Source organism: Harpia harpyja, chromosome 5 (assembly GCF_026419915.1).
Source record: "Harpia harpyja isolate bHarHar1 chromosome 5, bHarHar1 primary haplotype, whole genome shotgun sequence".
Taxonomy (NCBI): Eukaryota; Metazoa; Chordata; class Aves; order Accipitriformes; family Accipitridae; genus Harpia; species Harpia harpyja.
Genome location: NC_068944.1, coordinates 51,399,321 through 51,423,115, shown reverse-complemented (window position 1 = coordinate 51,423,115; position 23,795 = coordinate 51,399,321). Strand labels below are relative to the sequence as shown.

General features: G+C 37.6%; 1 protein-coding gene across 3 annotated transcripts; it reads right to left on the bottom strand.

The window, feature by feature from the left end:
* Positions 1 to 4,300: 4,300 nt before the first annotated feature.
* DECR1 (2,4-dienoyl-CoA reductase 1) lies at positions 4,301 to 20,123 on the bottom strand. 3 transcript variants are annotated; one of them, XM_052786941.1, is made up of 10 exons: positions 20,023 to 20,123; positions 17,552 to 17,754; positions 16,509 to 16,566; positions 16,274 to 16,360; positions 13,657 to 13,804; positions 10,372 to 10,471; positions 9,014 to 9,086; positions 6,699 to 6,845; positions 6,321 to 6,383; positions 4,301 to 6,223 (listed from the first exon to the last, which is right to left on the bottom strand). In XM_052786941.1, exons 1-10 carry the CDS (start codon positions 20,095 to 20,097, stop codon positions 6,164 to 6,166), a joined length of 1,014 nt encoding a protein of 337 aa, XP_052642901.1. In that variant the 5' UTR covers positions 20,098 to 20,123; the 3' UTR covers positions 4,301 to 6,163. The 3 variants fall into 3 exon arrangements, with proteins under 3 accessions (XP_052642901.1, XP_052642902.1, XP_052642903.1); XM_052786942.1 differs by lacking the exon at positions 20,023 to 20,123 and adding an exon at positions 19,367 to 19,782; XM_052786943.1 differs by lacking the exon at positions 20,023 to 20,123 and adding an exon at positions 19,397 to 19,782.
* Between the last annotated feature and the right edge of the window lie 3,672 nt (positions 20,124 to 23,795).

Genomic DNA, 23,795 nt, shown 5'->3' with positions numbered 1-23,795 from the left:
TAAAACACTCCTGGGTTAGGGTCAGGGCAGAACGAGGCTTGAAATAGTAAGAGAGGTAATGATAGGGAAGACTGCAAGCTTCTTTCTTCTGGTAGACATCTGGTGACCAAAAAAAGGGTTGAAATTAAAATAGTAGCATGCACAAAAATTACATGAGGTAGTGTGGGTATGCCATATTCCTGCTAAGCAGAGAAACTGGCTGACAGGCAGCTACATGGATCTACTTTACTGAAGTTAACCATTTTACTGTCTAAAAATAGGTATTTTATTTCAATAAATACTCAAACTAATAAGCGCTCAAGCTAATAAATACTCAAACACAGTCCTACAAATTGCAAACAAGCATGCTGTGCAAAATTTTAGCCCATTCTAGTGTAAAGGTGTACAGATGAAAACAACGCAATGCTTCCTATTCAAATCAAGTAAGGCGATTTTCTATTAAAGCACAAAGCAGCATTACTAATGCTGAAAAAAAAAAAAAAATCCCAGGAACTATTAGGCCCTTGAGAAACCTTTTGCATTATAAATGCAATATTTGCTGACAGACGTAAGCCTTAGTAGTAGCAGGTCAGGCATAGTGAGTGCCTGCTTCCAGCTGTGCCTGTAACACAGTCCTTCAGGGCACCTCAGGGGCCTCACCTGACCTGAAGTCACTACCACCACTCAGCTAGCAGCTGTGATACATACAAACCACTGCCCATTATGGAGAGTATCACGGTAATTTTCACCGGCTATTTAATCTGGATTGAACATGGGCCTTGAAGTGAGCAATATGGCTTTTGTTCACTGCTGCACTGTTTTATCCTGAACAGTTCATGCACGGTATCATAGCACTGGTCTAATCCTGCATTTGCAACTTCGTTACACATCTGTGAAAAGATTACCCCACACAAGCTCACAAAATTTCTAAACGGAATATTCCATGTGCAAATGTCAAATACAGATCAGGGTGCTGAGACCTGGCACCGCTTCTATATAAAATGAACCTCGTCCCACAAAACACGCACATGCTGCTGCTAAACTGCACTTAAACTAGGATTAAGTGTTTGTTTCATTAGACATTAGCTTTTTCTGAATAATTTCCATTTGACATCTTGTGCATTTATACTAAGCCCTCATCATAATCATGGTTATTATCACTGGTTGTGGCGGCATACCGAAATCCACACCTACTTGCTGTGTCTATGAGGAGGCTCAGAATCCATATTTAGGCACCCAAATTACGTGGCCTCATTTTCTGAAGTGCTGAGCACCTCCAAATCCCTCTGAAATCAACTGAAGTTGTTCTGCACCAATTAAAAGCAGGCCAATGCACTGAAATCCCAAAGATCATTTTATTTTACTGCAATTAAATTATCACATAAAAGATTGGGGGGGTTACCTCAGTTAAAGTGGGGTTACATGTTTAGCAGCTACAAAACAAGATGCTCCATGGAGTTAGATAAAGGTACAAATTTCCTTGCAATACAGCGTCTTTACTTAGGTGTTATCAGCATGTGAAAAAAAGGAAAGATAAATGAGCAGTTCATGTACCAATGAACTTGAAAGTTAGTATGACAGGTAGGAACCCATAGGTCCCTCAAGTAGTGTCATCTGCTTATAAAGCAGATTATCGAATTGGTAAATAATAGCAATATTCTCAACAACAGTTGAAATATTCAAGAAGGGGGAATTCCCAGATATAGGAGAACCAAAGACTGACAGCAGTTCTGGTATCATTGTGCAGAGGCAATATAACTAATCTCTTTCATTTGCAACCTCAAATGATTTTCATAACTTGTTTATAAGCCTCTACTACAATACAATACCACTTTTACAGCACAGAATTAATCTAAGAAATTGTAACAGGTTCAAAGACAGTAAATCATCAACTGAAATAAAAAGGGTAATTTCAAGATTTAATCAAGCAGACAAGATGTACTTTCCAGTTGAAAATAGACAATGGATCCTCCTTTCCAAGTGTCTCTCATCTGAGTTCATGGAAGCAACACTTTTGACTGACGGGTCATGCAGAAGTAATTTAAAAAAGGTATTTGGATTCCAGGGAAGTTTTCTTTGTGATCCTTGAAAATTAAACTGCCTCTGCAACCCTACTGACTCCTTTAGTGATCTCCAATGTATACCAGCACCTTTTCTGACTCCTTCCTCCACTTTCCTGTCCCTCCAACTTCATCTCCATAAAATTATTATGCCGCAAAGCAGTACTTTTTTCATACTCTCCTTTACCTTGTGGCTCACTGGCAATCTGAGGTAGGGTCACGAATGTAAGAGTCTCAGGGTAAATATGTCACCATAAGACAGTGTGCTTAATGTGGATACAATCTACCATTTTTGCTGTGTTTGGAATAAAGTAGCCGTGATGACTATGCTTTACGGCAATAAGTGTGTGCAATGTACAGCTGCAGAGCATGCTTGTGGATTGGGCACCTCTTGGGATTTAGGGATATTTTATGCCTCTTTCAGGACAGTCTGATCCTCATGAGCCTTTAGGAACAGGTTCTTTTGGAAATTCCAAGCCCAGCCAGACACTCCCTGGGTTAGGTAGTCACTACAAAGCTACTTTCTCTTGTTCTTTCCCTGAGTTCAGATGTCATGTGTTGCTACTTTAGTAACAAACAATTAAATTGTATTTAGGTAAAACATAAACTTGAGATGTTCAAGGTTCACCTCTTCATAGTAATGTTCCTCTCCTGTCCCTAACAAGTCTAACAACTTTTTTAATGAAGGAAATGAATCCAAGCCAGACTATTCTATTCTCCTGCAGAAGTGGACGGCTAGATCAGAGTTAAGTTTTTTTCACTTAGTTAAGTCTATATACTAGGAAATATTTTATAAACTACACTGTAACACATAACTCTTTAAAACATTATATGCCATTTCTAAAACCTGCATCAATACACTGTATACATCTTGTCAAGACAAAATGTTCAGAATCTAAAAGCAACTATCTTGGCATAGTTTGAAATGGATGTCATTGGTATAGGTAAGAAAATAGACACTATTCTTATTATAGTTGCTCATTAAAATTTAAAATGTGCTTTCTGGTTCTATCACTGAATAATGTATGTTTTAAAAATGTTTTGTTGTCACTTTACAATTAATAATTAATTTAGCTATGGACAGTGAACAGGTAGAAGAAGATACTTCGGAAGCAATACCTGCTTCTGTAAGTGATAAATGTTCTGTTATTGAATAAATATCCGCTATCTATTTACAAGACAGGCTTTAAGAGGCCTCCCTTCAATATTCTGACCTTATCAAATAAAGCAAAAAAACCCACCCTTAAAGGACATGTTCCAGTAACTCTGATGGTTCAGAAAAGAACTTCAGTCCCTGAAAGGTTCACTACGAATCAAATTGAGTTTCTCCTAGATGCAAAGTTGGCCTGAATCTCTCTGATGAGTAAAGCAATGAAGGAAAGACAAAGATCTTAATTTCATGTCAGGAAGCAGTATTCATTTTAAACTACGAAAGCACTTGAAATTCTTTAAGCACTTTTGCATAGGAGCCCACTGCCTTTTGCTGTGGAAGAGAAACGTTTTTGAACTGAGCTCCAAAAAGTTTACTTTCTAAACAAAGGACATACGCAGGCAAAGCAGTATTATAATGGTGGTTAAGCCAAAGAATAGTGGGTCTGTGTGTTTAAAGCCACATAATGGATTTCTGGCATTTACTGTATCAGTAGGCACTACATCCAAGCACTGCGGTACCAATTGCTGAAATATTTGGAAAAAAATAATTGTAGCTGGGCTAGGCTTATCCCCCTTTTCTCCTCTGCCCTTCCTTTTTCATCTCACCCTTCCCCCACTAAAAAACGCCTCTGCTTCCACTATCTAAAAAATACATTAAATAATACATAGGAAGATAAAAAAGAGTATGCAAGATTAAAAAAAAAAAGTAGTATTGTTACTATTATTTCATATGCAGGGGAGATGGATTAAGAATATGTGGCAGCCGGCGGTGCTTCCCAGCCTCCAAAGCCAAGTATAGACTTGATCCTAACTTAATGTTGAGACTGGAACTGTGCCTCTTTTCTTGATCTTTGCCACCTGTGCCCCACCGAGGACCTATGTTTTGTGAGCTAAAAGGAATGTGCCAGTCTCCCTGCTTCAGATGACCAGTTCCTGAGGGAATGCTGCAAAGTGCACCTGCACTGCTGTTCAGATGCAAAAGAAATAACTTAAGGTCACACGAAGTCTGTGACAATGTTGGACACAGAACATGGTTATCTTCTATCTCTGTCCTATACTTCAACCACATGACAAACTTTCCTATAGCAGAAGTTGTACACACCCATGGATGCAAGAGAGCAGTGGGAACTTATTTTTTATTGATAGCCCATCTCCAGAGGATACCTTACTAAATACCACAGAGAAATACTTGATCATACCACAGCTCACAAACATACCTTTGAATTTTTTTTCTGAAACTTTTTTTTCAAGTGTCAAAGCCATATATGCAACAGTGTCCCACACAAAGAGAAAATGTAAGTATATGCAAAGGACAACAAGCAAAGAACAGTGAGCAAAGAACAATATATATGAGCCTAACTTCCCAATTAGATCACTTTTTGGGGAAAAGACATGGATATCATGTCAGAATTTGATCTTGACAGTAGACCGACCAAAACCCAAGATGCTATAAAAAAGCTTTACATTACATTCAAGAGACACCTTGAAGGCTGCTATGATAAACACATTTGCTTTGTTTTATTATCAGTGGCACAGATGCTGTTCAATCCCCCACAGGACCACCACTCTCAAGGGAAAGCTGGCACATGGAAGCCTGCACTAATATAATCCACCCTTTCAGCAGAACATATACTAGCTTGCTTCAGCTTCGTATTAAGGCAATCAAATGATTTCAAAAGTCAGATGCTGGCATATGTAAGCATGGCCTGAAGTGTGGGTAAAGCAATGCCAGCACTTGAAGGAGGACATCCTTGAATTGCTTCTATATTCCTGACTCTCAAATCACTGCATCAATTTCAAAGCACATACAGCTATGTCCATGCTTGTATGTGTGGAGAGTCTGGAGCTTGGTTTAAATTTAAAAAAAAAAAAAAAAAAGGCATGGATTTCAGGTTGTAAAGGCCAGAGCCTGTTAATTTCTTTGAAGAATTCCATCCACCATTTGAAGCAGGGGGGACAAACAACTGGCAACTCCTTAATCTGGAAAATGTATTAATACTAAAAGAGGGACAGCAATAAACATTGCTTGCTTGGTTTTGTTTGGTTGGTTTGGGTTTTTCTTTAATCACCTGCTTATTTGGGATGGATAAACTGACTAGATTCAGAAGTAATGACATCTTAAAGCTTCTTTAGTACCAGTCTGTGAATACAAATGAAACAATGAGGTTTCAGCGCTTTCAGTCCCAATTTACTGATGTCCTTTACTAGTCTTAAGTAAACCATTTTTTATGGAGAGACTGCCCTAGTCACACACACATTAATAGCAGATGATTATTTTGTTTTCTCATTTTCAAGAACATTAACTTAATCATGACAAAGAGTAAGCTCCTTAGAAAGGCACTGCTAGTCCTTAAATGCCATTTTTGAAGTTCAGGATAAGATAATTAACAGACTGGAAATGTCAGCAGAAGATGAGACCAAGATGGTTATGCATTTCAAGATTTTGTAAGTAACCACAGGAGTTACATCCTATCTCCGTGTATGTAGTCCTGCCGATAACTTGAAACTCTGTTATTTGCAAGTTTAGGACTTATTACTGAAGTGTGAAGATTAGGACTTCATTTCTTAGTTTTTCCTCAGATTAGCAATCATATTCAGTTATGGTAGTCCTGAAATGCTATTTGAATTACAATATTAAGAGACACTTGCATGTATCTGAGGAACAAACCACCCCTCCAAAATATTAAAAAAAAAAAAAGCAGCTAATTGTAGACCACAGCATGGCTATATAAGACATAATCTAAAAACCAATTAAAATTTCAGTGAACATCCATTGTTCACTAGTGGCAACAGATTAGATTGTAGATTGGGAAAAATATACATGCTATATTCAAAATATGACAATTTCAAAATATCTTATTGAAACTAGCATACAAAATACTTTGAAGGCTATTTCTCAATTGGTTATTTCTAAATATTAATGAAAAAGTCATGGTTCATTTCCAAAGAACTCCACCATACAGTTAGGTACTTCAAGAGCCTTTTGTTTTTCTAATCATTGCTTCGATCACATCCCACTGCTCTTTGGTAACCTAATAAAAGAAAAAAGCATTTTATTGGAATTCCACATAATAATTACAAATCTAAGTATTTGTCTGAATGTAAAACAGCAAGCAAGGAATTGAATACCTTCTTCAAATCATTGAATTCTCCTGCCATAGAAACATATTCTCCACCATCCATTCTAATAACCTAGAAAAAGCATAAACAGTGTATTTAATAATAGTAAGCTTTCTATAGCATTCCTTTCTTATGAATTGTGAAAGTAATTTTTATTGATTTGGATCAGAAAAACCCATGCTCAAAATAATGTAATTCAATCACTTTTAGAAGTTCTTTTTAAAGGTACTAACTACTATGCATTACAATTAAAAGGTTGATAATCCTGGTACAGAATTTCAAAGTAACTGGTTTTGTTGCATTTCTGAAACCAGGGCTTTAAAAAGTATCAGCAAAACTCAGACCATCATCAGTTTAATTGTATAAACAACATCAACCAAAACTCACTGCTCCATTAACCCAGCTTGCATAGTCACTGCAGAAATAGGCAGCAAGATTTGCAATTTCTTCTACAGTTCCCAGACGACCACAGGGAATCCTCTCAATCATGTTTTTCTCAAATGAGCCTGTTGGGTCAAGACGGCTAAAAGCACCCTGAGAATTAAGAGAAACATTTAAAAAAAAAAAAAAAAAAAGAATAACTACATTAGAAATTGAAATCCAACAGAGATTTGACTCCACATAAACAATATGGAAGTTAACGTTTGTGAACAAACAGTCTACAGCCTGTTTGTCAGTAGGATGAAAAAGAAAAAAGTGGGAAACAAAAAACAGTTTATCCCTGTTGCACTGATAGGCATCTACTGAGGAATATAAGCTGGAATTTAACATGTTTGGGACAGTCACCCACCATCTATCTACGAAATCTTTGTTTCCCAAACACCCTTGATAAACATTTGAGGAAATAAGCAAGACTCAAAATTGCTGCATGGACAGGGGAGAGGAAAGAGGGGAGAAGAGGAGCAGGAAAGTGACAGAAATAAATCATACGTGACATAGAGTAAGTAAACCTGGAAAGAAAAAAAATATCAAGTTCAGTTAAATTGCATCAATGGCTAGAACTAAACTAAGTCACTGGAAGTTCTAGTATTTGAATAGCTTAGAATGGCATGGGAAATAGAAGAGGTTTTTTGCTCTTCCTGGCTCCTCCACAAGGAAACAACCTCCTCAGACAAAATCAGAAATGTGTTAGTAATATTTATGTTAAGTTACTTCAGTTATGAGAGTTAAAGCACACTGTAATTTATGTAATCATGGCTGTAATCATGCCATTTAAGTCTTGTATTGCCATGTTTTTAAATGCCAGTTTATAAGCTTAATGGTATTGCACTTGTACACTTTTTTCTTTTCCTATCATGACTCACAACAGTGTTTCTTAAAGACATGGATGTAGCCCATAACACAGAAAGCCTCGATTTTGCAATATGCTGTTTTAAGTAAAGCCTATCTGCCTTTTTATGCTTTCAGGGAAATTTTAACTTGGAACCAGTATGACAAATGTAGTACTTTATCAAGAACACACAGTATCTCAAGTGGGATATACACTATTAGGTTAAATCAGAAACATTAAGGGGAGGTAGCAATATTGACATTTAAAGCAGTTAACTTGCCAAAAATTATAAGAATCTATAAATCAAAGTTATCTTGCCACATGATATAGTGGATGCCAAAAGTTTATACAGATTCAAAAGGAGCACGACAAACTAATGGAAGAAGAAAATCCATCAAGATGACTACAATATGAAGAGATACCAACTGTATCAAACTCCTTGGGCCATAGACTGCCAGAGGCTGGAGACAAAGAAGAAATGTCATGAAATATTTTTCTTCTACTCTTGCCTAAAAATTCACCAGATACAAGGCCTGGAGGACTTGTGGTCTGATCTGTCATGTTGTTTCAACATTCTTATAACCCTGCTGATACTGCATTTACCTTTCTTTACAGTCAAAAAAGGGAAAACTGAGTTGTCCAATGTAGCATCTAATACTGACAAGAGGAGGAAAAAAAGAAAGAAAGAAAGAAAAAAAAAAGCAGCAACCCTGTACCCCTACCCCCAAAACAACAGCAAAACCAACTGTGAAACATTTTACAGGCAGTAGTAATACCATTATTAGCTGTTACTGCTCATAATTGTAATATTTTGATTCAATGTGAAACGGATCCTCCTCTCCCCTCTTGCAGGACTACTTTCTTTTTTTTTTCCTGTTCCAGCTGGTCTGGATTACTTCCTTCAAACCCTCCAGTCCTTTTCACTCATATCAAAGCTTCACATTTCCTTCCTGACTTATTTTTCTCTTTCTAGTTTTGTGATTTTTAACAAAAACTAGTGAAATTCTCTTCTCATATACCTAAAAGAGATTCTGAAATTTTGGAATTGATGAGTTGTTTTGTTTATGAATTAGGAGTTCAGGCAGAAATAGACACTCCAACAAGTCTAAGAATTCACTTCACTTGACAACCTAGGTATGTACAGTTGGTAAGAAGCAACATTAAATATTTTGATGTATCGTTTCTTTAAAACACTAAAAAAAGGTTTCATTTATATTAGTGTAGTAGAAGGGACAGTAGCAGGTTTCAGAAGTTCAAGAAATTCTATTTTACAAAAGAATTGAGAGGTAGTGTGTTCAATATTCCAGCACAGTCGTGACTACCAAGGAAATCATACTTGAATTTAACAGTCATAGAAGAGGTTAGACTATCTTAAAGTTAAGTCTGTACTACAAAGCATATTCAAGGCTGTGTTTCACTTCATGCTATGTACCTTTGTTTTTATTGGACCTGGTTGAATCACATTGAATCTCATGCCATATTTACCCCATTCAGCTGCAAGAGACCTAAAATTCATTAACAGAACGCATCAGTATTTTAAACACAATGCTATTCAGCAAAAAAAAGTATTCAAAACTGAATCAAATGTGTAAATACTAGGATTTTCCTGAAACAGACATTTCTACTTAAGGGGGTTTTTTTGTTCTTAATAAAAACATTTCAGAGAAGAAAAAAAATCACATTCATAAACAGAGGAATACTGATTTAATAGATGCATCATAGATAAAGCAACATTAAGAAGCAATTCTTTCTCCCTCGCAAATTATACACATGATTTTGGCACCTAAACTCCTTGACAAACAACTGTTAGGCTACCACCTTTCTCTGGTAATTTAGATTATCCCACAAGTATACATTCCTAACGTTTTCAATATAGCTCTCGCATTAGATGTGTTGAAATAACACTAAGCAGAGGTTACATTCTAAAATCGGACCAGTAGAATAATTTTGCTTTATGGCAACATTTTCTCTGCATAAGCAGTACTTCAGGTAGATCATCTACTACAGTGAATGAATTAGCTGGGTCAAAGTCTCTGAAAAGTACACACTTCAGTTACAGCTCTACAGAACAGAAAACAAGACCATCACTTATTCCCTCATTTTTTTCTGGATAAAGAATTCTAGTTACTAAAAGGCTGCCTAAATTCCTTCTGCTGAAGTGCAGAGGAGGATCTATTTGCTATGAAGGATTGCCCTATAGTTAATAATGATAGAAATCCTTTTGTTTGCTGAGTAACATGGATACATCACATGATACTGTTCTGAATTAAGTATAACTGCAGACCTTAATTTAAAATAGTGACAGGAAACATTTCTTTATGAAACTAGATAGGTGAAGCAACAGTATACTCCATCCAAATACAAGCACATCTTTTCCTGAAACAAAAGAAAGTGGAAGGCACTATAGACCTCGAACAGTTGCCCTAATAACTGTCTTTAAGTGCTGGCTCGCCTATAAGAATGCAAGAGAATCTGATTATCGAAACTCTGTAACTGAAATTTTAGAACTTGCTATTGCCAAAAGTAGTTCCACTTACCCTTATCTCATCCTTGTGATAAAAATCATCTACTCATCCTCGTGATAAAAATCGTCATAATAATAGCAGTTAATACTTCCTTCTTTAAGAAGGTGACAGAATACTATTTTCTTGCTAGGATACTGGAGGCTGGGAGGTTCTTTTATGATACAGTGAAACAGGAGGACTATACCAACTAGCTCCATTTTTATAGATCAATTAACCTACCTCAAAGATGTGAAAAGCAGAACACACATTTTGTTACATTACTCACTTGCTCATTGCTTCTACACCAGCTTTGGCAGAGGCGCTTGGCAACACAAATCCTGAACCACTCTCTGCATAAATTGTCGTAATAGCCAGGAACGCTGCTCCTGGAAGTTGCAAAAACATTAAAAACCCCACGCACATCAAACAAACAAAAAATGCACGAAGATCGAACTCTGAACTTAAGGTAAAAGCAACCTCAGTGGTACAGAAGTTTGCAGCTCAAGTGCTAGGGATGCCATTTCACCCTGGGTTGTAAAAAGATATTTTAAAAATCTAGTCTTGGAAACCTTGCTTTCAAGCCTTTTATTTCAGTTCCCTCTTCTCCATGAATGTTAACAGTTATTCCATGTAAGTGTAAATAGCTATTGATTAGGCTCCAAAGGTCTAAACCCTCAGACTTCTACTGATAATGAATTACGTGTGCAAATCAGTCTAAGTGGAATGAAGGCCTAAGATCTTACAGTGTCTTTTTAGAAGGTGCACTAGCCTAGTGGTCACTAACCAGGTAATTTGCCCTAATTTCCTCAATTCCTGGCTGAAAAAAACCCCATAAAATAGAAAAAATCAGCATGAACAATTAGATTTGGCATAATCTTAAAATGACACAGTTTAGGCCTTGAGTTAAAGTTTATGCAGAAAAAAAAGAAGAGGTTTTTTAAGAAATTTTCAGAAGCTTTTTCTACAGTAGAGCTTACAACAAAGTTAACCTGCATAACTTTATCCCATTAGTATCACAACAAACTGTATTATAAAAAGACTGCTTTCTTTTACATGTTAAATTTTATGACAGATTTAGCAAAAATGTTATGGAAAATAATGGAAACTGCAACTGTTTATTTAATCTCTTTTTTATAGAAGCCTGCAAATTCTAATTGTCTGATCAATGACTAGCATGAACTTACTCTAACTTGGAAATGGAGGACAAGGGACAATAGCTCACTACTTACGCCACAGTATCTAAAATAACTGTTCTACTTACTGTATTTTAAAAATAATTTAATTAGAATAGCTACCCAAGGGATATTTCTAAAACAATATGTTACTTATAGAACGTATGTGACGATGAAGTAGAGACTCAATTAAAAAATTACAGTAATGTTACATAAGAGAAACTAAAGGGAACCATAAACAAGCACTGACAGAAATGCCAGCAGATATCCAGAAACCAGGGACCCTGTTTATAAAAATAGTCTTCGGCGAGAGACTTTGAAAAGAAATATCAACACAGGCAAAAAAACACAGAACAACTTTGAAGTTATCTAGAGCTGATTGTTAATTATACATTTTGCAGAATTAAACCATAGAATTTTTAAAATACAGGTTAAATAGAGGTGAGTTGGGTGAACCTAACACAGAAGCAAGAATGACTGATAACTTTACAGCTCTGAAGTTTAAAGTACACTTCAGTTCATGCACAATTTTTATTTTTAAAGCCTATAATCATAAAATGGACAATATCTAACCAATTAATTCCTCTCATTTTGTAAAACTTTAGTGCATAAATAACACACTAGCAGATTACAAATCCCTTTTAAATACCAGTACAAACCTAAGAGTCTGAAAGCAGAGCACTTTTATTGTTTACTAAATTAGGTTTAACACAGATCATACGGCAGACCTAAAGGATGTGCCAGTGTTCTAGGAACTGTCAGATGTATAGCATCCTCACAGACTGTTCTAAAATATTTGCATTGGGTAGCATCTCCATCACTTCAGAAACTAAGGTCTCTGCTCAAACTTAAAAACAAGCAAGTAAAAAGAAAATGAAGGTGGAGAATGACAGGACAAACAGGTACACTTGATTTACTTGCAAAAATACATCTTAAAGAAAGCCTTAAATAAAAAGTCTTACTCACAGATGCAATCCCCTAGAAAGAAGGCATGCAAGTAATAGCAAAAGAAATTCACGTTTTGGAAGCTTAGAAGTGAGAGGAAGAGAGACAACATGAAGGTGAATGACTTCTGGATTTTGCCAAATTTGAGGGTGGAAGCAAGGGAAGTAGTTTTTCCTTCAACAGCAGCAGAGACAAAGGCATTTTTAAAGCTGTATTTCACATTACTATAGGGAGACACTGCATGCATTTGGCAGGCCATAAAGTCATACCAATACAGTAAGTCAAAGTTGGGGATGGGTTTTTAATGCGGTAATATTAGCACTAGAATGACTAGAAAGGATTTTTGCATGTGCTGCTAAAATATATGTGGGAAATACCTTGTCAACTGACCAAAACTGTTACAGACTTACTGAAACAACTTTATATTGTTATCATTAAATAGTATAAACCCACTGAGTACTTTTTGGAGAGGAGTTTTGAAGAAATTCAACTAATTCAGGAGTTAGAGAAATACAGTGCACAAAAGGATTATTTCAACACAGTGGCTGTACCTAGAAAACATGATTCAGAAGTGAGGGCACATGGAAAACCATAATATACCTCACTGCTTTTAAACGCTATTTGAGATTATATCATTCTGATTAAAAAAATAAGCTCAATGTTTTTCAATTCATAACTAGAAGATAATGTAAAATGAAAGCAGTTCTTTGTATATATCTATAATATAACACAGAAGAGCATACGGTATCTTTCCCTTAAAGGCAATAATCTGGTTAAGTAAATCTTTAGCTAAATAGTACATCAAAAAACTACCGTATTTTTAAGGTAAAGCTAAAATATTGGATTAAAATTCTAGGTAGTCTAGAACTAAGAATTATACCCAAGAAAATAAAACCTAACACTGATTTCAATTTTGAAATTCTTTTTCAAATTACCTCAAAGGTAATATTCTCTAGTGCAATTAGTCATATAACACAGCTGTGAATTTTATTTATTGACGTGTAGGAGGAAAATTCAAAGCGATATCCTGACTTGCTGTTCATTTAAGTAAATGCCACATGTTCAGTTGCTCAATGAAACCAACATAGATATAGAAGACTCAAAAGAGTCTTCTCTTTTGAGAAATAACAGCATAGGTTTTAAACAAAGCCTTATTTTTTAAATTTTAAAAACCATTTATTAGTACAAACTCTGCAATCAGATTTTTATATTCAACCTCCTGGCCTCTGGGTCCAATTTTAAGGGCAGATTCTACAATGAAGTAATTGCTAGCCAGTTCCACTGTGTGATATTTAAGTATGGCTTTACCGAAAATGAAGTTTCTTTCTAGAAAATATGTAGAATGTTAAAGATTGTGTTTCTTTCCAAACTCTCAAAACTGGCTATAATAATAGCAAGGCAAGGAAGTAATAATACTATGTCAAAATGCTTAGTTACCATTTATCTTAAGATACCTTTTTGTACTTTAATGAGCTCCTTTCCGATTTCCAGAGTTACAAAAGCGGTACCGTTAAGCACAATATCAGTTATTGTTTTCCATGCGTTAGCAGAAAGTCGTTCAGAAGGGGAAATAAAGTTTCCAGCTGCGTTGTTTATCACAACCTGAAACACATGAAGGAAAACCTAAGAGTTAACTAAAACCAACTCTTCCTGAGAGAAAAGCAAAGAATTTAGAAGGAACTTCTTAGTGTTTCCAGGTAGAAAAGTAAAAATATCCTCATCAAACGAGGTACCGGAGGAGGGGAGAGAGAAAATAATCCATCAGAAATTTTAACATCTGCAGCATAGATATGTATCAGTAACAGAAAATGAGCTGTATTTCCAAACTGCTGTAGTTACTAGTCTAGTACTGAGGAACTTTAAATGTAGAGGGTGACTTAAGTTGCTATTTTCCATAGTGTCTGAGGTGCATCCTAACAGAAAAATTTGTTCCCACCGAGTGTCAAGATAACATATCATATTTAATGTAATGGATGCATGGGAATAAAAGCAAAATAAGTTCAGGTAACCTGACGACTAAAGTCTGGATTAGCTGACTGTTGCATAACAGGAAGTCTAATCAGTCATGACAAACAGAATATTACGATTTAGTGAACTGCAAGCAACTAGTACAAAACCTTTTTCAAATAGATGTATCTGTCACTTGTTGCCTTTCTACTTACAATAATTAGGTAGAGGATACTTTCGATATATCTTGTGCTTAGCCCTTCAAGCTAGCAGTTAGATATATATTTTTACGGGGAATAAGCATCACATAAGCAGTTTTTAAACCAAAACTTATGTGGCCAGATCTTGTGTATTTAATAATAATATAATGTACTGAAGCAATAAAACAGTGTATTACTTATGGAATAGTACCTAGATTCATGGAGGTTTGCACATAAAACCAAGTCTTTGTCCTGAAGAAGTTCTGGGCTAAATTAAGACATTAGAATTTTCAGTAACAAAACACAGCACAGTACATATTGCATGAATAGAAAACAAATACAATACAACAGCCATAAATTATACATATAGGTGGCAAATACAATTTAAAGGCCTCCCTACAGTCTGTAGAAAAAATAAAATCCAAACACCTCAAGATACTGACGAGGTTACTTGAATCACTGAATAAATACAGCAAAGACACAATAATAAAACTAGTGAAGTAAAGACTGCATGATACAGTCTTTGAGGTATGTAGATACATATGATGCCCAAACAATCCATATGACAAAAGAATGACTGCTTTCTAATTGGGTGTAACAGTCTTGGGGACAGAATGAACAAAACAAAGATAGAAGGAATATGATACTGCCATTAACTTCTACCTTTGAGACCTCACCTTAAATGCACAGTGGCAGTGACACTCAGGCTTGCAGTATTCATAAACTTACATGCCATGTCTGTCACTAAGACAAAAACCAGACAAAAAGAACTGAATATTCAATTTACTCTGCAGTCTCTCTTAAACACACAGAATATGTGAAATTAAAGAGAAAGGAAATGCTTGTAAAGAACAAGTCATGGGAAGTATTTATTCAGAAAATTACTGGTGTACTAAAAACATAATATATAGGAAGAAGTCTCCTCCCTCTCTACATGCACTTAAAACCTGGAGATCATGGTGACAGACGTGCTTTGACCAAAAACTGCACTAACTAGCAGTCAAAATATCTTGTCTACAAAATCAGGACAGTAAACTGTCTTATTTTAGAACACTGTTACAGCAAACAGCTGCGAGAAATAGTTTCTCCACTTCTTAGCACATTTAGAATTCAGCAGGTACTTTTCCACGTCCACAGGAAGCTATTGGTGAATGCAAAGTGTCTACATCACACAGATGACACTTATAAATCTACAGTAAACAGTTTAAATCTCACTGACTATCCTTTACATAGATGTTAACACTCTCATCACACTTTCTATCAGCTAGCAGAATCTGAATTGTTTCTCACGATCAAATCAGAGTTTGGTGCCTATCATTGCTCAGACTCCTCCAGACCACCCTTCTCAAAGCAACAGTCTGATGTAGAGAGCTCTGTATTTTGTGACAAACTATTAAAAACCAGATGCTTAGCTTGACTGAAGATTTTTTTCTTGATTTTATGAGAATTTAGTTTTCAATTTGCAACCTTCTTTGTGTATTTTAATAAGCTAAGCAAGAACCAAAGAAGATGTTTATGATTACTTCCATTTCTAATTTGTGAAACATTCTGTTAATAAGCAACAGGTGTAATTCAGTACCAACACAAGTAAGTCACCTTTTCAGGAGGATTTAACAGCAATATTCCACTCACTTAACTCAAAGAACCCCATCATAATTGTCCCACTGTTTACAAAGAAACTGTTAGTCCTTAGAGTAAGGACAACAACGTTTTGTCTATTTGGCCGCTAAGCATTTTGAGAACCACAGGAAGACAGTAACCAGTCTAACTGTGAATGTTAGCTTTATCTTGAAGTACAGCCACATTTTGTCTAGTGTCTCTTTAGATTCCATTAACTTTCTATCAGTCATTTTCTTCATGCCTACTATACAGAGTATTTTCAGTAATGAAGACTAAAGTTCTTTCCTTTCACTAGAACACTTACATCAGGATGTCCTGCCACTTTGATTATTTCAGCAACAGCATTCTTAACTGAAACTGGATCTCTCACATCACACTGGATGGCATGAACCTATATAATAACAGAAAGGCAGCTGTAAGACTTCAAACGCGTATCACTTATAAATTAAACAAGCCCACAGAAGCACATAAATGCATAAAAATCCTATAATCATTTAAAGCATAATAACTAACATATTCACAATTCTGTAAAAATTTACCTTATTCCCTGTTTTAGAAGAAATTTCTTCTGCTGTTCCTTTCAAAACATCAAGCTTCCTAGAAATAAGTATACAATGTCACTAAATTTCAATTAAATGCAATTACAATTCAGATTAATAAAATCTGGTGATTTTTTCTTAGCAAATATGAGCTAAACCTTAAAATACCATTTAATATGTGTGTGTGCACATGCGTGTTGCCGATTTTCATGAAAATTGAGCTTTAAGATAGAAACTATACTTAGCCACTAACTTTCTGAAAGAAAACTATTTAAATCTAAGTAATTTCTGGTTACTGCTACTTGAAAGCAACTCAGAGGTGACTACAATAAAAGACTATCTTAAGCTAAACATGGTAAGCTAGAAAAAAATATTTTCATTCCGAGTACATGATCATAACAAACTTAGTTTTAGCTACTACTCTACTAGTATTTTAGAAGGTACACGCATATTCAGATTTAAAACTAAATATATAAACCACCATTTGGACAACTGTCACGACACTTGTGTTGTTTATTTTGATTAAAAATGAGATTGTTTTTCTAGTCTTTACTGTAGTGCTACTTAAGAGAAATGTATAAAGATCATCTTCATTAAGAGAAAATCAGGGCTGTTTTTAAAGTCACAAGAATTAGGAGGAATGGCTTTAATTCTTTACTTCAATTCAAATCTGTATCAAGAACACCTGCAATAATACATTCAAAATGTTCAACAATGGCCATTTCAATTTTGTGTTCTGTATTAGGCTTTGTCTGAATTTATGTCTAATATTCTAGGTTGTTTATTTTGCTGCCATTTCATGGAAGTGTGTTTAGTTTATTTCTTCCTACTGCTGGTTACACCATTAGACACTTGTAGATGGATCTGCAAGTTTCTGGTATTTGCAATATGACATTATAATTTAAAAGTGTACTGAAACAGAGTAAATAGAATAAATTTACCCATTTTATGAAGAAGAAAACAAGATCGATTATGAAGAAGAAAACAGATCTGTTCAGCACTCAGTACTAAATGAAAGCTCTAAAACATCCATTAATATTTACCGGCTTGCTATAACACACTGGGCTCCTAAACTGGACAAAGCTGTTGTCATCCCTTTGCCAATCCCAGTACCTCCACCAGTTATAAAGGCCACTTTCCCTTGAAAGGTATTTGGTGGCAACATCACTTTCTGAAGAGGTGAAAAGAATGCAGCTTGGGGTGCATTGCTGTCTTGATGCAGCACATTTGGCCCACGGCTGAAAAACTGGGGAAAAAAAAAAAAAGAAAAAAAAAGGAGGAAAGTTAGTTTTTTCTCATTTCTGTATATAGGACTGTTACACAAGATTAGATTTTCTGATGACAGCAGAGGTTAACAACCATAACTGCCTTATTATAAACTGAATGTAAGAACAATTACATTGTATTATACTAAAACACACGGACCTTCACATAAATGCTAATAATAGACTAGGAAAGCACCTGAGCTATTTTTAGATGTTCTATTGCAACTAAAGAACTATTGAAAAAATATTTTAATCATGATTTTTGTTATTTTGAAAGTTAGTTACTCATACGTCTGTCACTTTTACTAAAGTGTGTGGAAAACCATTACCAACTAATTACAGATTCCCAGCAGGATTTGGGTTTCGGATTCATATATGTACTGTACTTTATGCATAATCTGTACATGCCGCAGCTATAATGCACAGGGATGGGGATTTCGCAGAGCTTAAAGCTGGCCTGAGAAAGTGTGCATATGAATCCTTCTGTGTGATAATACATTTGCATATGAGTAACAAGTGAAAACAGAGAATAATCATGGAATTACACTGTCCATTTAATGGAGCTGATGTTCCAAAGAAATGATGAAACAAAAGCTAAGAGTGAAGAAGAGTTGTGGGCATTATGTAGAAAAAAATTAAGACAGTAAAGCTTAAACTAAAGCTAAAATTATCACAAAAGTAAAGCAGTGCAGCAAGTCCCACAGCATTTATATTAAATGTGTACTTTAGGGATTCTTTCTGGAACTTGGACACCACAGCTTCTCACAAAGAAAAAAATAAACGAAAGATGGTGGTTCTAAGGAACACAAGCAGACCAAATGGAAAATCCAAAGAATGTCACAACATTTTTCTGAAATAAAAAAATCCTACGGATCAGATCTGCCACCAAATGTCTGTAAAATACTGACGATTTTTTTTTTTTTTTAATTCTCCCAGCGAAAAAAAAACTTGTGTATTTTCACGGAGTACCAGAATACTATTAAACCTCCAGGAAAGGGGAGTGTGAAGATTCTCTTTTGGGTCTTTCTTAGTAGTCCCCTACTCATCTCCTCCCTCTTCAGGTATGCAGGGAGAGAGAAGGGCTCCTCCCCCTGGAGAACTTCAGCTCATGCAAACCAAGACGGCATTTGGACTCCCTCTTCCTCCAGTAAGGAGGTAACCGGGGATAATCCCTACGCAGTACTGAGTCTCCCTGATCAGGTGCTCTGTTAGTGATGGACACAGCTCACTCCTCTTGCTCACCACTACAGAAACCGTGCAAGTAGCTTTCCCCCTGCTTGGGGGAGGAAGATGAGGCCACAGCAGGGGCAGGCAGGAAGACTGCACCAAGACTAATGAAATACTGTAGTGGTATCAAGCAGCCAGTAAAGTTGGTATAATTCAGCAATCTTCTCATGAGACTGCTATCATCTCATTACGAGCTTGCACAAGTGGCTTCTGTGACAGGATCCGCTCAATTTAATCATTCCACTATTTAAGGTCAAGGTTTTAAGTTAAACCTCAGGTGTAAACAGACATATAAAGAAGCCAGGAAACAGCTTTAACACCCCACCCCACCCCCCAAGCACGAACAACCCAAAAAACCACCCTCACCCAGGGGCTGGAAGTGAATCCTGAAATTACCGCAGAAGGCCCTCTCGGAAGTACACAAACACTCGCCAGTAAGAAGCACTGTGCTTGGGCAGAACTCACTAGAAACGGCCTCCTGCAACACCCACACTAATCAGCCGTGGCACTGCTTGGACAGACGGCAACATTCAAACCATTTCACCTAAATGGCACTGCATAACTTTGCTATCAGGATCAAAGGGCGGTAACAAGGCCTCCAGAGCCTCTACCGAAACGGGAGAGAAATGGCAACCGCCCCGCGGCGGGGCAGGGGGCTCTGTCCCGGGGAGCACAGGCCGCACCTCTGCGAGGGCTCCGTGGCGGACAGGGACAGCGCGGGCTGCGCCGGGAACCGAGGAGAACCGGGGGTCGTCCGCACCCTCGGCAGATGTTTTGGCTGCTTCCCCAAACTGCAGCAGCCGGAGCCCCACTCAAGCCTGGGCCGCCCCTCGACACCGCTTCGGTTGCGGGGCGGGGGGGTGGGGGCGGCGTCGGCCCGACGGGCAGCACCGCTCGCAAGTCCCCGCCGTGCCCTCTGAGGGGACAAGTGCGCCCAGACAGCCCCGGGGGAGCGGGTCGCGGAGCACACCCGTAGGCGCCGGCCGACTACTCTCGGCCCCACCAGAGTAGGAGCGCCTTACCCGCGCGGTGCCAGAGAAGCAGGCCGCGACACCGCCACGGACGCCGCACCGCGCCCCCCGCACCACGGCCGCCATGGTTCCCTGCCGCGGGCCCCGAACTGTGCGCCTGCTCCGTGGCCGGGGCCAGCGCCCGCCCCGTGCGGGAGGCGGTCCGGCCGGCGGGCCTGCCCGCCGTTCGTAGGGAGGCAGGGGGCCGCTGCCGGTGGCGAGGTGGTCGCTGCAGCACGAAATCGCGGCTCCGCCGGCCGCCCCAGGGGCTCCTCGCCCGGCCACTGCCACCACCCCGGGGCCTCGCGTCCCAGCGGCGAGGGACAGATTGCGCTCGGTTCAGTTTATATGCTTCACTGGGTTGGGGTGGGGTTTTTTTGCAAATTATTTATTTACTCAATGCTATTTGAAGGACACTAAATAACTTTTTTTTTTTTTTTTGCCTTTAGCATGGCTTCTCCCCAGAAGTTTTGCCAGTTCTTGGCACGTGTTTTTTGGGGAAAGGGGTTGTTTAAGAAATACGAGAAAAGCAATGGCACAGCAGTCTCCTCATTGGGATTTCAAATGGGGTGGGTAACACACGGCCTGATTTGGGGTGAGATTGTGCTGAGCGCATCCACAGATCACTCCCTGAGGGCAGCAGCAGAGGGGCTCCATGCTGGCTCCACCGCACACACCAACACCTTTCATCTTGTTGACTGCTGTGAGGTTTACTAGAAAGACCAAGAGTCCTCATTTCAAATTCAGCACTGTCAATGGAGTTCAGAAAAGGCCTGAGCAGCCTGTGAACATTAAACCATGTTAATCTACAGGGGATTATGTTGAAATAACAAGAAATTTGATTTACCTGTGTTGAGCACATGGACTGGCCAGTCGGAAAGGTAATGACTGACTGATACCCGCCCTTTTGCACAGCCTGGGTAATAAGGCAGAGAAGCCTACAGTCTCGTATCTGGCCATAAGGAATGGTAGGGAAAGGAGGTGGGGGACTAGCACAGTAGCTGTAAGAACCTATGGATTCGATAAAGCTGCAGGTTTTGAGGAGGAGAGACCACGACAATGAATCTACGCAGTTACAAAACTTGGCATGAAAGACAACAAACTTGTCTCTATCAACTTTTGAATTAAGAATTCAGGGCAAACTGAATACACACTGCTATGGGAGTTCAGAAGCATCAGAATTAAAATCCTACAGCTTAGTCATCAGCACCCTGTATAAAAATGGTCAAACAGCTCAATGTTCAACATTCAGAGAAAAAAAAATGTTGATGCTCTGTTGGTACGGTAAGTTCTACAGTATGTAATATCATTATTAGTCCTGCATGCTGCCTGGCAGCCACTGAAGCAATAGTGCCACACCACTAAGCAGTAGTTGCCACAATACCATTAAAGTTGTATGTCAAACATCTGGTAGGTGTTAAAGAGTCACTGTAAGGTTTAGATAGTAACATTTCATTAAAATCAGTTAATTCAAAACGCACTGAGTCTCAAGAGATATGTAATCACTGAACAAAAAAATCTAAGTTGGAGAAAGGGAGTGAATATAGTTCAAGAAATGTTTCAAAATTGACAAATGCTACAGAATTTAGAAAGCTTCACTGGAATGAAGCTAACAGGTAAGAGGAAACAAACCACAAAAGCAAACCTTTTATACATTGGAAGATACAAATGTGCCAAACAGCTGCCTCTGAAAGAATCATCATATTGTCATGGTAAAAGTGAACAAGAAGATACAACCAAACTAAATTTCAGAAAATGTTTTTCAGCAACTTTCATTGATGAGGTGCAATTTCTATACCAGACCTGTTACTTTTTGGTAATAAGAAGAAAGTGGTTTCTGAGACTAGGAAGCAGACAAATTTTAAAAACTGCAGTAACACTTTCATGTCTCATGATCTAAAAATATAATTGAAGGCAGACTACCTGCATTTTGCAAGGAAAATAAATCGGCTTAATAGGCTACTACTCCGCTTTATAAAATCCTGCTTCAGTTTGGGTGATACTTATTTACAAGTTTAGGAAGAGTTTAAGAATAGGTTAACTGAAACATTAAAGCATGCAATCTCTGGTTTAAGATGCAATCTCTGGTTTAAAGCATGTCAGGAGGTGTAAAGTGCAGAAAATACCTGGTTTTTAAAAAATCTTCTAGGGTAACATGAGAAATTATAAGACTGTAAATCTAACATCTGTAGAGGAAAAAGTAATTAAACACTGTAACACCTAGAAAAGCATGATCTGAAAGTGTCTGACTAGCACTAGTCTTCTGCAAAGATAATTATGTCTCAATAATCCTTACAGAAATGCCTGAGAGGTAATGAATATGTAAGAGCTGGCAGGCTTAATTTAGACTTTCAAGGGTTTGGCCAAGTGGCATAACATAGAGCTCAGCAGAAACCTGAGTCCTCATTGAAAACCTGCATGCCAATGCTGGTTTTGCTACTCAAACTACCTTGTTGAAAAAAATGCATAGCATCTGATGATAAAGTTTAAAAATAGTCCAAGAGACTTTTGACACAAAAGGCTACTAAAAAAAAAATCCTGGGTCAGGGATAAAATATCAACATGGACACAACGCAGACCTGCATTTCTGTTAAGGGCAAAAGTTTAATGATAGATCACCTCAATATTCTGTTTAGATACTGTTTTGCAGGGGTTAGTCAACTCTGGTACTATATCACCAGTTATATGCAAGTTAAACCTGCAGTCCATATGAAGATCTGAAATGCCTCTTTCTGCCCTGATAGTCTCTGAGTTTCAGACTCTGTTGAATCATTTATTTATGAACTGAAAAAAGGAACAAGTAGAAAATCAACAAATATTAGAGGACAGTTGGGTCAATCAGGATCAGAGAGACAGCAAGAACTCAAGTCTAGAAGGTAAATGAATGGGAAAGCATGGTACCAGAAAATAAAATAAAAATGGATAAATGCAGGGAAATTGAAAGTATAAACATTATAATGGGGTTTACAGGACTCATACAGTTTCTTACGATGATGATTTGTCATATGAGGTTGTGATCACAAAAGTCAAGCCAACAGCATAAATAAGACATAGAATAATGACAACAATACAGAGAATATTTAAGTACAGTTATATAAAGCTGAGAAATAGTCTCATTTGGGATACGCTTGACATTTCTGGTCACCCTAGCTAAAAACTGACTGAAATTGCAAAATTATGACGGCCTAAAAAAACAAGCAAAGAAGATGAAGAAAACTAGCAAGAAAAGAGATTAAGGAGACTGGGATCATTTATCTTAGGAGAAGCGTAGGAGGGAAACTATAAAAAAGTAAGTGAACATTTAAGGACAAAGGATGCTTAACACATGGAGATTAAACAGATTATGATTCTACAGAAACAACATTTCTGACTAACAGCTCGTATTCACATTTCTCGATGTTTTAAATTAATCTTTTCCTGTTAGAAAAATGTTATCCCGAGTTCCCCCACTCCATTTCAGCTCTACGGGTTTTCTGATGCTACAACTTCTTAACTACTTGTGGACATACCTCCAAAAGCTTTTGCTGTTTTGCAAAGATAAAGGGCAAACAATTACCGATATTCATTACCTGAGAAGCAAGCCGATTACCCAATAGGAAGACATTTGCTCTCCAACTGCTGGCTGATATGATTATGGACATCAGGAATTTGACACCCTACTCCTTGTGAGCTGCATAGCACAAGGAGAAATGGGTATTTTGAGCCGTACCTCTAACGCGTGCGACTGGAGTCACCCAGGTATGGCTTCTCCATACCTGTCCTCTGCTGTTCCTTTCCAGAAAGTT

Excerpts from the sequence above, each read along its gene's own strand:
- DECR1 (XM_052786941.1), bottom strand. The coding sequence starts at position 20,097 with ATGGCGGCCGTGGTGCGGGGGGCGCGGTGCGGCGTCCGTGGCGGTGTC. Across the intron at positions 9,087-10,371 it reads GGTGTAGAAGCAATGAGCAA|GTCTCTTGCAGCTGAATGGG; the intron begins GTGAGTAATGTA and ends AATGAATTTTAG. Across the intron at positions 6,846-9,013 it reads CAGGTCCAATAAAAACAAAG|GGTGCTTTTAGCCGTCTTGA; the intron begins GTACATAGCATG and ends CTTAATTCTCAG.